The sequence below is a fragment of the Rhinatrema bivittatum genome, chromosome 9 (assembly GCF_901001135.1).
Source record: "Rhinatrema bivittatum chromosome 9, aRhiBiv1.1, whole genome shotgun sequence".
Taxonomy (NCBI): Eukaryota; Metazoa; Chordata; class Amphibia; order Gymnophiona; family Rhinatrematidae; genus Rhinatrema; species Rhinatrema bivittatum.
The window spans coordinates 111,595,155-111,609,449 of NC_042623.1; the positions used below are offsets into that span (position 1 = coordinate 111,595,155).

The 14,295-nt window shown below is 39.9% G+C and overlaps 1 protein-coding gene across 4 annotated transcripts in view; it reads left to right on the forward strand.

Moving 5' to 3' along the window:
* ANO6 (anoctamin 6) overlaps positions 1-14,295 on the forward strand; it is a 220,623-nt gene that overhangs the window by 126,741 nt on the left and 79,587 nt on the right. For all 4 annotated transcript variants that reach the window (XM_029615974.1, XM_029615973.1, XM_029615975.1 and 1 more), the window contains 2 exons: positions 3,649-3,754; positions 6,398-6,458. In XM_029615974.1, coding sequence (XP_029471834.1) covers positions 3,649-3,754; positions 6,398-6,458 — 167 coding nt within the window. The remainder of the gene's footprint in view (positions 1-3,648; positions 3,755-6,397; positions 6,459-14,295) is intronic.

The window sequence follows — 14,295 nt, forward strand, 5'->3', positions numbered from 1 at the left end:
GCTCTTCAATTTTTCTTCACAACAAACATTGTGTATGCTAAGGCCTTCTTATGCATGCTAAAAATAGCATGCTATGCAGGAAAGCCTTCATGTGCACGTTAAAATGGTCATCAAAGACATTTGCATGAATGTGCAAACATTTGTTTTTTATTTATTATTTTTTATATACCAACATTCGATCTGAGATATCACATCAGTTTACATTCAGGTACTGTAGGTATTTCCATATCCCCAGAGGGTTTACAATCTGTTTTGTACCTGAGGCAATGGAGGGTAAAGTGACTTGCTCAAGGTCACAAGGAGTAACAGCAGGACTTAAACCCTGGTCTCCTGGTTCGTAGCCCACTGCTCTAACCACTAGGCCATCCATTGCTCCTACCATGTGACAGGGGCCAACCAATGGCACTGGTAGCCCCTGTCACATGGTAAGGGCAAAGAGCCGCCATCGCCATTTTGATTACTGGCAGCCGATGGCCCGAGGGGGGGAGATCACTCCCGGGACCCCCGCTAGACCACCAGGGACTTTCAGAAAGTCTTGGGGGGAGTCAGGCAAGTCTTGGGGGGGGTCAGGATGGTGGGGGTTTGCAATTTATTAAATTTGAAAGGTTGGGGTGGGTTTGGGTTGTTTGTTTTTTTTTAATGTGCCCTTTCTCCCCCCCCCCCCCCAAGAAAAACGATAGGAAAACCACATAAAATTTTGTGGATTTTCCTTTTGTTTCGTCAGCCCCCCCCCCCCCCCCCAAAAAAATGCAAGGAAATAGAAAATATCGTCTTTATTTCCTATTTCATTGCAAACGAATACACATCCCTACTTGTTGGTGAGTAAAAGGAGTTTGAACAGTAGTGGGAATGGATAGGGAGCCAATATAGTGACTTGAGAAGAGAGGTTGTATCAGTTTAGAGACTTTGGCGGAAGATAAATTGCACAGCTGAATTTTGGATGGAGTTTAGTGAAGAGAGATGGCATCTGGGAGACCTATGAGGAGACAGCAGTTGGAAGAAAGGTCTAGGTCAAGGCAGTGACTATGCTTGAGAGTAGGGTCACTAGAGCAGAGTTTAGAGATCAAAATGAGTGAAGTGAGGCCAGTTGATAACCCTGCATACATTAGGGAAACTCCACTTTTATGTAGAGGTTGAAAGCTGATTTTCTGTGATTTGCTTCTCGATCACATTGAATTAACATGTCACTGACTTGATGGCAGAATGGTTAGTATGATTTGCTTTCATTTATTTAGGGTTTTTTTTCTTTTATAGCTGAATTTCAGAAGGAATTTTGCACATGAATAGGCTTTTGAAAATTGCTTGGGGTTGTATGCATAAAAGTACATGTAGTAACAATTGTGTGCATATTTTTATGCATACTATAAAGAAACATTCCAGGTGATGGAGTTGAGGCAGGGAGGGCATGGAGGGTGGCCAATGTAACCCCAATATTTAAAAAGGGCTCCAGGGGCGATCCAGGAAACTATAGACCAGTGAGCCTGACTTCAGTGCCAAGAAAAATAGTGGAAACTATTCTAAAGATCAAAATCGTAGAGCATATAGAAAGACATGTTTTAATGGAACACAGTTAGCATGGATTTACCCTAGGCAAGTCTTGTCTCACAAATCTGCTTCATCTTTTTGAAGGGGTTAATAAACATGTGGAAAAAGATGAGCCAGTAGATGTAGTGTATTTGGATTTTCAGAAGGCATTTGACAAAAACCATCATGGGAGGCTTCTAAGGAAACTAAAAAGTCATAGGATAGGAGGCAGTGTCCTTTCATGGATTACAAACTTGTTGAAAGACAGGAAATAGAGAGTAGGATTAAATGGTCAATTTTCTCAGTGGAAAAGGGTAAACAGTGGAGTGCCTCAGGGATCTGTACTTGGACTGGTACTTTACAATTTATTTATAAATGATCTGGAAAGGAATAAGATGAGTGAGGTAATCAAATTTGCAGATGATATAAAATTATTCAGAGTAGTTAAATCACAAGCGGATTTTGATAAATTGCAGGAGGACCTTCTGAGACTGGAAGATTGGGCATCCAAATAGCAGATTAAATTTAATGTGGACAATTACAAAGTGATACATATAGGGAAAAATAATCCATGCTGTAGTTACACAATGTAAGATTCTATATTAAGAGCTGCCACCCAGAAAAAAGAACTAGGCGTCATAGTGGATAATACATTGAAATCATCAGCTCAGTGTGCTGCAGCAGTCAAAAAAGCAAACAGAATGTTAGGAATTATTAGGAAGCGAATGGTGAATAAAATGGAAAATCTCATAATGCCTCTGTATCACTCCATGGTGAGACCACACCTTGAGTACTGTGTGCAATTCTGGTCACCGTATCTCAAAAAAGATATAGTTGCGATGGAGAAGGTACAGAGAAGGGCGACCAAAATGATAAAGGGGATGGAACAGCCCCCCTATGAGGAAAGAACTAGTAGTGGGAATGAGAAGAGACGGGGGATATGATAGAGGTCTTTAAAATCATGAGAGGTCTAGAATGGGTAGATGTGAATCAGTTATTTATTCTTTCGGATAATAGAAGGACTAGGGGGCACTCCATGAGTTAGCAAGTAGCACATTTAAAACTAATCAGAGAAAATTCTTTTTCACTCAACGCACAATTAAGCTCTGGAATTTATTGCCAGAGGATGTGGTTAGTGAACTTAGTGTAGCTGGGTTTAAAAAAGGTTTAGATAAGTTCATAGAGGAGAAGTCCATTAACTGCTATTAATCAAATTGTCTTAGAGAATAGCCACTGCTATTAATTGCATCAGTAGCATGGGATCTTCTTAGTGTTTGGGTAATTGCCAGGTTCTTGTGGCCTGGTTTTGGCCTCTGTTGAAAATAGGATGCTGGGCTTGATGGACCCTTGGTCTGAACCAGTTTGGCAATTTCTTATGTTCTTATGCTCTTAGGACTGTAAAAACTCGTATTATTTGCATCTCTGTCATCTCTCCTCCAAGCTGAAGAGACCTAATTTCCTTTTCTTCATAAGGGAATCATTCCATCCACTTTACTTTTGTTGCCCTCCTCTCTGCCTTTTCTAGTTCTGCTTAAGTGGTAGAAATAGGTCTAGTTTCTGGGGGAAAGAGCCAGAGATATTAGTGTTATGAAGTCATGTGCTGATTGACCATAGAGCAATATTGAAAGCATTTCTGTAGTCTGCTCAAGTCAGTTACTAGCTCTCTTTTTCAGGATAGGCTGATCAAATTTTGGTTTTCTTTACATGCAGTGTAGGCCTGCTTCTCTTAGGAAATTCAGAACTAAAAATCAGTGAATTCAATGGGGTAAAGCTAGGGCCATATCAATCTGTCTTGAAAAAGTGGAGCAAGCTGATAAGCCTAGGTTATAGTACTGGACCTGTGTAATGTGTGTCAGCATGTAACGTTTTTTCTCTCCCACTGATTTTCAGTATTGATCATCTGACTTCTTCCACATTGTCATGTATACTACAGAACTTAGCATCGCCTTGTAGCCCAATGGAAAAGAGGCAGTTTATAAATCAAAAAATAAATAAATAAATAATAGCAATAAGACACTGAGGCAATGAAATATAAAGAGTGAGAATGCAAAGTAGTGTAGAAGCATGAAGAAAATGTTCATTATAAGAAAGATAACTTTGAACTGTTCTCTATTTTTCATTAAGCAAAGAGGTGTGTGATGTTAACATTGGTGGTAACATAATAATGTGTCCTCAATGTGATAAAGGATGTACATACTGGCGTCTCAATATCACCTGTGAATCATCAAAGGTAAATTCCTTATTTATTATTATTATTATTATTATTATTATTATATAATTTATCTTTTCTCATTCGTATTTATAGGGCTTGTGTCCATAATGTGCTATTATCATCCAGAAATAGAGTTCTTGTAACTTAACTCCATTTGTACAGAGAATATTATTGTCAGGCCACATTATACAACCATGACACCAGGACTAATCTCTGCTTTTAGGAAAAGTGTCACCAGGGTCTTAACTTTCACAGGGTTAGGCAGAGTTTCTGTTAAAGCAGAAATACTAGCAAACATTTTTGTGATTTGTATTTCATTCCCGAGGAGATATTAGAATTTAGCATTTTACAAAGCTTTGATTACTCAGCAATTTCTCATCACTAAGAACCTGAGAGGCTGATTCACTAAGCTGCAATAAAATCTGCCTGTGATTGCTTATTATTAAAGTGCTTTAGCAAGCTGATTTTAATGATGCAATGAGTAATCTAAATGGGATCTATTTACTAACTATGCCTATAAAATTAAACTCTAAATATGAAAATTCATATTTGGATTATGTTTGTAGGACTCTCATAAACAGGATCTTTGGAATCAAGTGCCAAAGACGAAATTTCAGTGTTCAGTATCTCTGTCCATATTCATTCATTTTCACTGAGTCCCAAAACCGCATGCAAGATTGTCACAGTTATGGATCTAGAGAATCCTTGTTTTCACAGCAAGATAAGTATTGTAATTGTTACACACTTGCTGGGACTCACAAGTTGAGATGACATTCACAGACCCACTGGGGATGGAATCCTAACCATTGTACAATCGCAGCACCTACCAAGACTCTAAATAGCAGACTGGTGCTTCGTTCTTAAAAAAAATCGTAGTCCATGCCTCTCAGTCAGAGAAGTAGCATTGAAATAGCTTGGCTAGATGGGAGGGAATTAAAAATAGAGAAAAAATTAAAATAGTTTCCAAGGAGGGCTCATGGCAATGTGTTAATTCTAACTGAGCTGGAAGCTCAAAGAAGAATGAGAGAGTTATAGGACAAAGAAAATAAGATTTGGTGCTCCCTTATTTGACTGCTGCCCCTCAGGTATACATAGGGGAGGGTTGTAAAGGTGTAATAGGAAAAGAACAATGATGGAGAAGGGCTCGCTTTACTTTTACTCATTCTATTTCTGGCTATGATATTGTTGCCAACTTTAACATAAAACAAAACTGGCCAGCTATTGCACTCTCCTCCCCCATAACGTCCTTTCCCCCATTGGCCTTTTATTCTTTGCTCAGGGTTAGTCCAAGGCCTGATCAGAGTGTCAGCAATAGAAAATGTAGGTTATGAAGGTATGTATATCCAGGGACACCACAGAGCCTGGGATAGGAGCACAAACTGACTCCATCCTTGGCCCTGCATGCCTTCATAGCCTAAATCTTCTGTTGCCTCTGCAACATTCGGTCCTCAGACCAGCCCCTGATTAATTAAAGATAAAAGGTCTGCAGTGGAAAGGGAGCTGGGGAGTCTGTGCCAGTCTGGACTCTAGAGGCTGGCAATCAACAGAAAACTGGCATTTACATTGGGCGGTTTTCTGGTTGTACTAGCCTCCCTTGACGAAAACCCACCAGGCTGGCCACATAGTGGCCAATTGGCAATCCCAGTTTATAGCTGACAGCACCACAAGCCCCAGCAGTGCCCAGTTTGGATATTGGGAGGATAGACTGCCCATGCACAGGAAACCTATGAGTCTCTTTTTCTCCTCTCCCCACCCCCCTCTACCTGTATCTTTCCTCCCCTCACCTTCTTTACCCCTGCTTCCTCTCCTTTTGTGTCATTCTATCTTCCCACAAGGATCATCCCTACCCTCCTCCTTTCTCTGTACCAACAGGCCAGAGAAAGTTGAATCTCTGCCTTGTGCTGCCTTTTTCTCCAGAGCAGAGGAGAAGTGAACACTGAATTCATGTTGTCTGTTCTCTCCTGCACCATATGGAGAATCAAAAGATATCAAGGCTTAGGCAATAGGCCTGGATTTCAGTCTCCCACCTAAATCAGAAGGCTTGGCATGAATGTCAGTTACATAAACAAACAGTAAAAATCTGAATTGGGAATCAAACAAATCACACTGTTATAGCAAATAGCTTTTTGGAGAAACGTAGGCAATTATAACTTGACCTGAGCAAAAAAAAACAGAAATGGAAAGTGTCACTGCCAGCAGAGGCTTTCAGTTTAGACAGCCAAAGAATACTTGTGTGATACCAGAAGTTGACTTCTTGTTTGAATCTTTCCTGTATGGACTTGATTTATCGAGATCCACAAACTGATGCTAAATCAAGTTGTCTGCTGCCACAAATGGTACCAATAATATATCAAAGCCCACTTTTATTTGTGTGTTGATTCAAATATTACTTGTTCAGATGCTGACACTGAAAATCTTCCCTATACAAAATGCTGCTGCTCAGTGATGCACTCACCATTAGAAGGCATTGCCTGTACAAATCATATGAATAGTATGCTGGAAATCTACTGCAGTCTCTTTGAAGTTGCATACATTAAACCAAATAGGATGCAAAAAAGATAGCAATATAAAATCAGGGTGCTCATTATGTTTTCCTTGTTTTGTGTTGAGAAAACCAGAACCAATCCTCATTACAAAAAAAATGTTTTGAATGTTTTACAGAAATTGTGTATATTTGACAGCTTTGGAACACTAGTGTTTGCAGTATTCATGGGAATATGGGGTAAGCTAACTTCCCTTTTATTCTTTTGCAAATCATTAACATTCAGTTATAGCCAAAAGTACACTATTTCAGTAAGAGAATGTGGCAAAATGTATACACCATTTAAGCAATGCAGTTATCTGCTTAACATTCCGAGATGGCTCATTCTATAGAAAGGAAATTCTAGTCTGCCGAATGTCAAATGCCATTATACTAATTAGTACAACAGTAATTTTGTAAATCTCAAAACACTAAGTAGAAGGATTGCATCACATCTCAGCATGGGCTTCACACAACTGGGGTTTTAAAATAGCAAGAAGAAATAACAATGCTTCTCATTGTTCAACCTTAATGATTATCAATGGGTATATTTAATTTTTGCCAGGTTTGTTTTTTTTAACTAAACTACAAAAAGAAATATTTTAAAATATATTCATCAAAGAGACAGCCTTCACATGGTTGTCACATTTATGGCTGGTTGCAGGAAAATTGTGTTTGGTTTTCACTGAAATTAGTAGAGCCTGACCTGGACCATTGGCAATGTATAATACTGCTGTGCAGAATTCAGGTTTGATTCTCAAATCCAGCTTTTGCTCATTGAGCTGACAGGATTTGTGGATGCTGTGGAGGCATAGCTCACTCTATGCTGGGCGTGAGAGCGATTGCTCATACATTTCGGAGCATCGCTCACAGGTTTTACATGGCTGCTCACATGCATTTTTCTTTGTGCTATATATAGAAATCCTACGCTAATACTGGTGCTAAAAAATTGTTGTTTAAAAAAATTGTTGCTCACACAAAAAAAAAAATTTGCAGATACCTAGTCACTCCGTGGAGGAAGCAGTATTTGCAGCCCTTGTATGAGAGGGAATTGCAGCCATCCCATAATAGCAATGCCTACAGATATAAATCAGGGTGCACTCATACTCTGTGGCGCCCTCTGAGTACTGTCTCTGAGATGGCTGGGTTATATGATCTAATTGGAGGAGAGGAGAGAGGTAACATTGTGACTGCACATAAAGGTCCATGGCACTTCTACTTTTGACCCCTGTGTTATAAATTGCAAGGAGTAGGATAATCGAGCATGTTCCAATAATGCAATAAGCTGAGATATGGCTTAAGATGAACCAGGACCTAAAAAGAATCAGTGAAGTCTCCTGGGGTTTCTATAACTGTCCCAGAAAACTCCTGTGAAGGGTCACATCTTTTCAGTGTCTAGCCCTCTATGAATTGCTGTTTTACTGTAGCTACCGCCGTCCTCTTTATAGGAGTGGAGGGGGGAGGGGTGTGAGTTCCGTTTAAGGGGTCTTGTAGAAGTTGCAATGAACCCTCTATAGTGGGGAACACCGTTATTGTAAAAAGATTCTCCATACACCAGGCTGATGTTACCACTGGTTTGTATGTGGTGTTGAAGTAGATAGGCTGCAGATATTTGGTAAATATCTGCAAAATTATTCTATCCCAGCAATACATGAAAACCAATAACCACACATAATTTTTTTCTGCTTTAAATAACAGAAAAAAAAGCATGTTCAGTTATTGTTTCTATTCTTCGTGAGTAAGCATCTCCTCTCTCCCAGTTCTTCAGAGCTAATGTTTTGGTTTCTTACTAAGAGTTCTGAATAGACCTTTAAGGCCACATGGGAAATCCTTTAGGCCTAGATTTTTCATTCTGCTATAAATATAGCGGAATGAAGAGCCACAGCCAGAAAAGGGGTGGGGAGAATGATAGTGTGCACCCAGCTGCATCGCGGTTGCGGCGCACATTATAGCCCCATAGCACTTCTGCAAAAGGTGTAGCTGCCGGCGATAATGTGTAAAACATTATCGCCCGCAGCACTACTGGGCCCAAAATGTTGTTAACCCTGCCCTAACCCCTCCCCTTTCCCTCATTTTAATTTTAACCTCGCAATGCAGTCATTATCATGTGCATTAGGGCAGTATCGCATGCAATAATGGCCCATTGTGTTTTGAAAAATGACCCTGTGAGTTTGTTTTGTTTTGCATCTGTCCTCAGCCCATGCATATAGATCCAGAAATCTCCTGCTGTCTGGCATCTTGTCAAAACTCTGGAGCTGCTTCCTTTGTCCCACAAGAGCATATTCATTGGCTGAGTGCCACAGGGAGCACTATAAGAATATTAAAATATGACCCAGTACAGCTCTTCCAGGTCCATGGCAGCTTGTGTAAGATTTGCCTGGATTCTGCCATAGTGTTGGCAGCAGAAAGGCCAGTTAATATGATGCTGTGGCAAAGAGATACCAACAACATGATTGACCAGTTTGACTATAGTCCAGCACATACCACTCCTCTGTTCAGCACTGTCTCGCTAGAACAGGAATTGGGCAAGAGGACGTGTAAGTATGAGAGGAATCTGGACCTGGTGCAGAATGACTTCTCTGGCAGCTCAAAAGATCAGTGCTTGTGCCGAATCTCAATTGATAAGTTGCATGGAGGATTACAGAAACGCATCAAAGAGGGGAAAAAAGTGGCTGAGAAAAAGGCCTCCATTGGCTAAAAAATATGAGGACAGTATTGTGGTTGAAATGGAAAAATCCTCAGACAGAGAAAAGGATGAGGATTCAGAGAAAGACAGTAATTCTGTTAAAGATGACGTTATTCCTGATCTTGGCATTGCAGTTGACATGGATTAGAGCTAAATAAGGGGCAGGTGGCAACTACATACAGCATTGCCAGTGAGGACTTTGTCAGGTTCAGAGGAAATGGAGTTTGAAGCAGTGATTGCTTGAGTAAACCACGACACAAAAGTGTGACAGGAACATAAGGCCTCTCTGATGGAACATGAATGGCCACTTCTACTTTCAAGGGAATATTTGGTGCAGAGGATTGAAGAAGAGATGCTGGTTTAAAAACAGCAGTGCCTGCAAAGATTACCTCGTTGAAGCTGTGAAGTATCACTTCATCCAAGTGAGCACAGGGCATTAATGAGAAGCACACAACCTAGACAGAGAACATATCCATAAGTAAGAGCCATGCTTTTAAGTATGTAGCCTTCCTTTCTGAATAAACATGCAGGGTGAGCCGAACAGAATGTTTTTCTATGGTGGTAAGACCGAGAGTTACTTTCCTGCCAGATCACTAACACATGGCATTGCATAGCAGATCAACAGAAGAATGTTTTCTCCATATATACAGTCACACATACTCTGTATAGAATCCTTTGGGAGTAATCATGGGTTTTTGTTAATAATTTGGGGATGCAGAGTGGGTTAGTGGGTAGTACGAGAATCATTTTGTATTATTTTTTTTAACTCTTTATATTTTCAATCAAATATATATAAAATATTTGACAAACAAACATAGACAATTTACATAATAAGCAATACAGCAATAAGTAAAGCAGTAAAAGAAAAGATTGTATCAGTGTAGATTGCCTGATTAGACCTCAATAAAAAAAGGGGGGTGACAAGAAAATAACTCTGGGGAAAGGCTATAAGACAAATCAAAGTACAACCATAGTAAGGATGGAAGCTGCAAAACAGAGTACTACCCTATCAAACAATATCCACATTGGCAGGGGGAAGAAAAAACCATAACCCCTTGTCTGGCATCCAAAAAAGTTTTTAACTGACTAGGATCAAAAAAAAGTAAATCTAGCAGTATCAAATGTTAACACACGTTTGCAAGGATAACAAATAATACATGAGGCTCCTAAAGAAAGAACAGCATCTTTCACGGTTAAAATGTTTTTCTTCATTCCTATGTTGCTCTGGATAGGTCAGGAAGCATCCAAATCTTTTGACCTCTAAACAAAACATCTTTATTAAAAGTATAGACCAAAGATGTTATTATGGTCTTGCATAAAGACAAAGGTTACCAATAATATAGCACAATCAATCACATTTTCTTCATCAGAATTTTCAAGGAAATCTGTTAAATTGGAGGGAACATCCATTACATCATGGAACTGGAAGGAAAAAGACCTTCTCTATAGGAGGAAGTGCATTCTCTGGGATCTTTAATACTTCTTTCAAATAAACAGAAAAGAGGTCAGAAGGAATACTAAGAGGAATCCATGGAAAACTAAGTATTCTCAGATTTAAAGATCTGAGAGAGTTCTCGATGTTCTCAATACTATGAGAAGTAGAGAATAAATCTTTGATAATATTAACCTGAACATCTTGAACCTTTACTATAGATGTTTCTCCCTCAGACACCTTCTGTTCCAGAGAAGTTAAATGAGATTCATGAGATTGAAACTTCTTGTGCAAATCAGTAGTCAGAGAAACCAAAGATGAAACTGATTAATTGACTGACACTATAAAGGTCCAAAGGCTGTCCAGAGTAATAACCACAGGTTTAACAAAAGGTTCAGGAACTTGTAGAGCTGTTAAAGGAGCCCTAAAAGGCGAAACAGAATCTGCCAGACCAGCTGCAGTTGTTCCAGCCGATGAGGAAAGTTGCGGGACTAACCCCTCTGCAGCCAGCTGTGTGTCTCGAGGCTCACCAACCAAATCCCGATGCTGCAACTGTATCGACAGACTGGGAAAAGCAGAGCCAGAAGAAGAAATGGAGCTGTCCGAAATCCCAAGCTCTTCAACAGAAGCATCAACATGGGCTGCAGTTCCAGCAGGAGGACGCGGAGTGGAACAGTGGTTGGAGCTAAGAGAAACATCCACCGCTGACAGGCTGGTATCTCCAAAGTAAGCCAAGCCAGCAACGACCGCCATACTATGAGTAGGAAAGAGTTCCAGCATTGTTGTTTGGCAAAGGGGGATCAGCAATTCAGCCGTCTTACCCTGCCTGATAGCTCCTTTCCACTTCCCCATTCAAGAAAGAAATTTAGGCAAAGTTCAAAGGAAAAAGGGGGATTCCTTCAGGAGCAGCTCTGGAATCCGTCTGTTAGGCAGTGGCCATCTTGATTTCCCCCGCCATTTTGTTTTATTAATGTTTAAATAGTTGGAGAAGCAGCTCTGTTTTGCCTCAGTGAGAGTGCAGGAGGTTCAAGCTATGGCTCTAGTTATTAATGTTTATTGTATTTTTCTATTTACATTACTTCAACAAAGTTTAATCAAGCTCACTCATGATGGCAGTAGGACAAGGGCAATATCCTCTTGTGTTTCTATAGCCAGATTGGCCCTCAGTGCACTGCAAGAGGAAATGAATATATAAAATAGTGAGGGGGAGGTCTGGCAGCCAATAACCTTACTCTTATGGTAACCTGCACGGAGCAGCAGTTACAGCCTTAAATGCCTTCCTAGGTAAACTGGATGGACAATTTTGGTCTCTGCCGCCACGTACTACCGTGTTTCTCCGATAATAAACCCTACCCTGAAAATAAGCCCTAGCTTGATTTTCAGGATTTTTGGAGTTGGGCTTGAAATATAAGCCCTACTCCAAAAATAAGCCCTAGTTACAGGTGTACCAGTGCAGCGCACTTGCACCCCAAGACTTGCCCGACCCCCCCCCCCAAAGACTTACTGAAAGTCCCGGGGGGGCCTGAAACCCGGGCAGGCAGATGGGGGGTTGTAAAAAAAACAAAAAAAAAAAATAAACCCACCCAACCCTCCAAATTTACTTCATTGCAACCCCCCAAAACTTGCCAAAATTCCCTGGTGGTCCAGCGGGGGTCCCAGAAGCGATCTCCCACTCTCGGGCCGTTGGCTGCCAGTAATCAAATTGATGCCGATAGCCCTTCGCCCTTTCCATGTGACAGGCTATCGGTGCCATTGGACCCCTGCTGGACCACCAGGGAATTTTGGCAAGTTTTGGGGGGGTTGCAATGAAGTAAATTTGGAGGGTTGGGGTGGGTTTGGGGGATTATTTTGTGGGGGGTTTTTACCGTGCAAACCCAGTTTTAATTAATAAAATCAGAAGGGTTGGGGCAGTTTCGGGTATCATTTCGGGGGGCAGCCAAAATAAAATCAGCCCAAACCATGGGAAAATGAAATTTCCCGCGTTGGGCCAATAACGAAGACCAAACCAAAAGGTTCAGCCGAAAATTGAATCTGATTGGTGAATGAAAGAGGAGGCGGGCTTAGCCTTGTCCTCATTCACCAATCATGGAAAAAAAAAAAGACATCCCCCAAAATAAGCCCTAACCTGTTTTTCAGAGCAAAAATTAAATATAAGACCTGACTTATTATCGGAGAAACACGAGTATGCTACTATGATGTGTTTATATTTCTGACGTATTTATTTTTTTATTTTTTTAGAAGAATGTCTTAGCCGCACACTCCATAGATCATGGCAGCATACAATAAAACATGCATAATCATCAAAATTTACAAATCAAAACAAAAGGACTCTGACCCCCAATCAGAAAATTCTCAAAAATTGACCATCGCCTCAGCTCTGACCCGCTTTTACATACCTTCACATTGAGGCAATTTAAATTATGAAGAGTTAACAAATCCTGTCAGTTCTCTGCAGATTTTATCCTATCAAAGGCATATTTAAAAAGCCACATTTTTAGTAATTTTTTAAACTCTTTTAGGTCAACTAGGGTGTGAAGTGATTCAGGCATGGTATTCGAGTGTCTGGGGCCTGCTATCAATATTGCCCTATCATGCACTATCCCTAAGTGAGAATAATGTATTGATGGTGTGTCAAGTAAACCATGATTGGCTAAAAGTAAGCAGTGCTGGGGAGTATATAAATGTAGACTGGCACCAAGCCACACCATATCAGAATTATAAATGATTCTGTATATTAACATCAATACTTTATATTGTACTCTGAAGTGGACTAGAAGAAAATGAAGCTCCTGAAGCATCTGTGAAATATAATTGCATCTTGAAGAGCCCATTAAAACTCTGGCCACCAAATTCTGCAGTAGCTATACGTCTCTAATATGAGTAGAGGGAATTCCCAAAAGCAAGGAATTACAATAGTCAATGTCCATGTATTATTTTATAACATATAATGCTTGCTGTATTTTTTATGTGCTATTTTTATGATATATTGCTATTTATGTTATTATTTTCATGCTTTCAGTTGGACTGTGTCTAAGAAGGCAGTATACAAATATAACCTACAATAGCATAACATAACATCTCAGATTTGCCAATGCTACGATGCCTCCTATTTGCAGGCATTGTTGATCTTGGTAACTCTCAACTTTCCAGGAGAAGTCTCTGGAAACTCTCTAGGATCCTAATGTATTTATTTATTTATTTATTTAAAGGTTTTTGTAGCTCGCTAAACCCAGAATCCAAACAGCTCACATCAGAACATTCATAATAAAATATACATAAAACACCAATAAACATATAGAACAAGGATGAGACATATTGTAAAGAGAACACAACCCCTGAGATAAGAGCAATCTCAAAGTTACCAATAGCTACTAAATCAGCATTGCTTCCATAACGACTACCAAATCAGTATTGACTCTATAATGAGTGCACAGCTTACTAAGGCTCGTTGGCGCCATTAGTTTCTAACCCATTGACTTCACTAGCATCAGAAGAGTAAGATTTATCACCTCTTGCTAAAGCTATTTCCTTTATGAGAAGTTCTAAAATATTGCTGAAAAGATTATAAATCAATTTAAAAGCTTCCAACAAAGAAAGCCTTCCAAAGCTTCCTGAAAGATTTTACACAACTTTCTTTTTGTATTAATTCTGGAAGCTTATTCCAGGAAACTGGAGCCTGATACTGAACTAAAATATTTACAGCCTCTCAGCAGGGATGGACAGGATCTTACCATTTCCTTGTTTTAGGGTAATGGATTTAATTTAAGGTATTTCAGTATCTTGTGTGTGTGTTAATTTAAGGGATATAAGGGTAACGTAACATACAAAAGGAATTGGTACATTTGAGATGCATTTCCTTCTCCTGTTGATGCCATGTTATTCCTATTGGCAGAGCTGAATTTACAGCACCCCCACTCTTA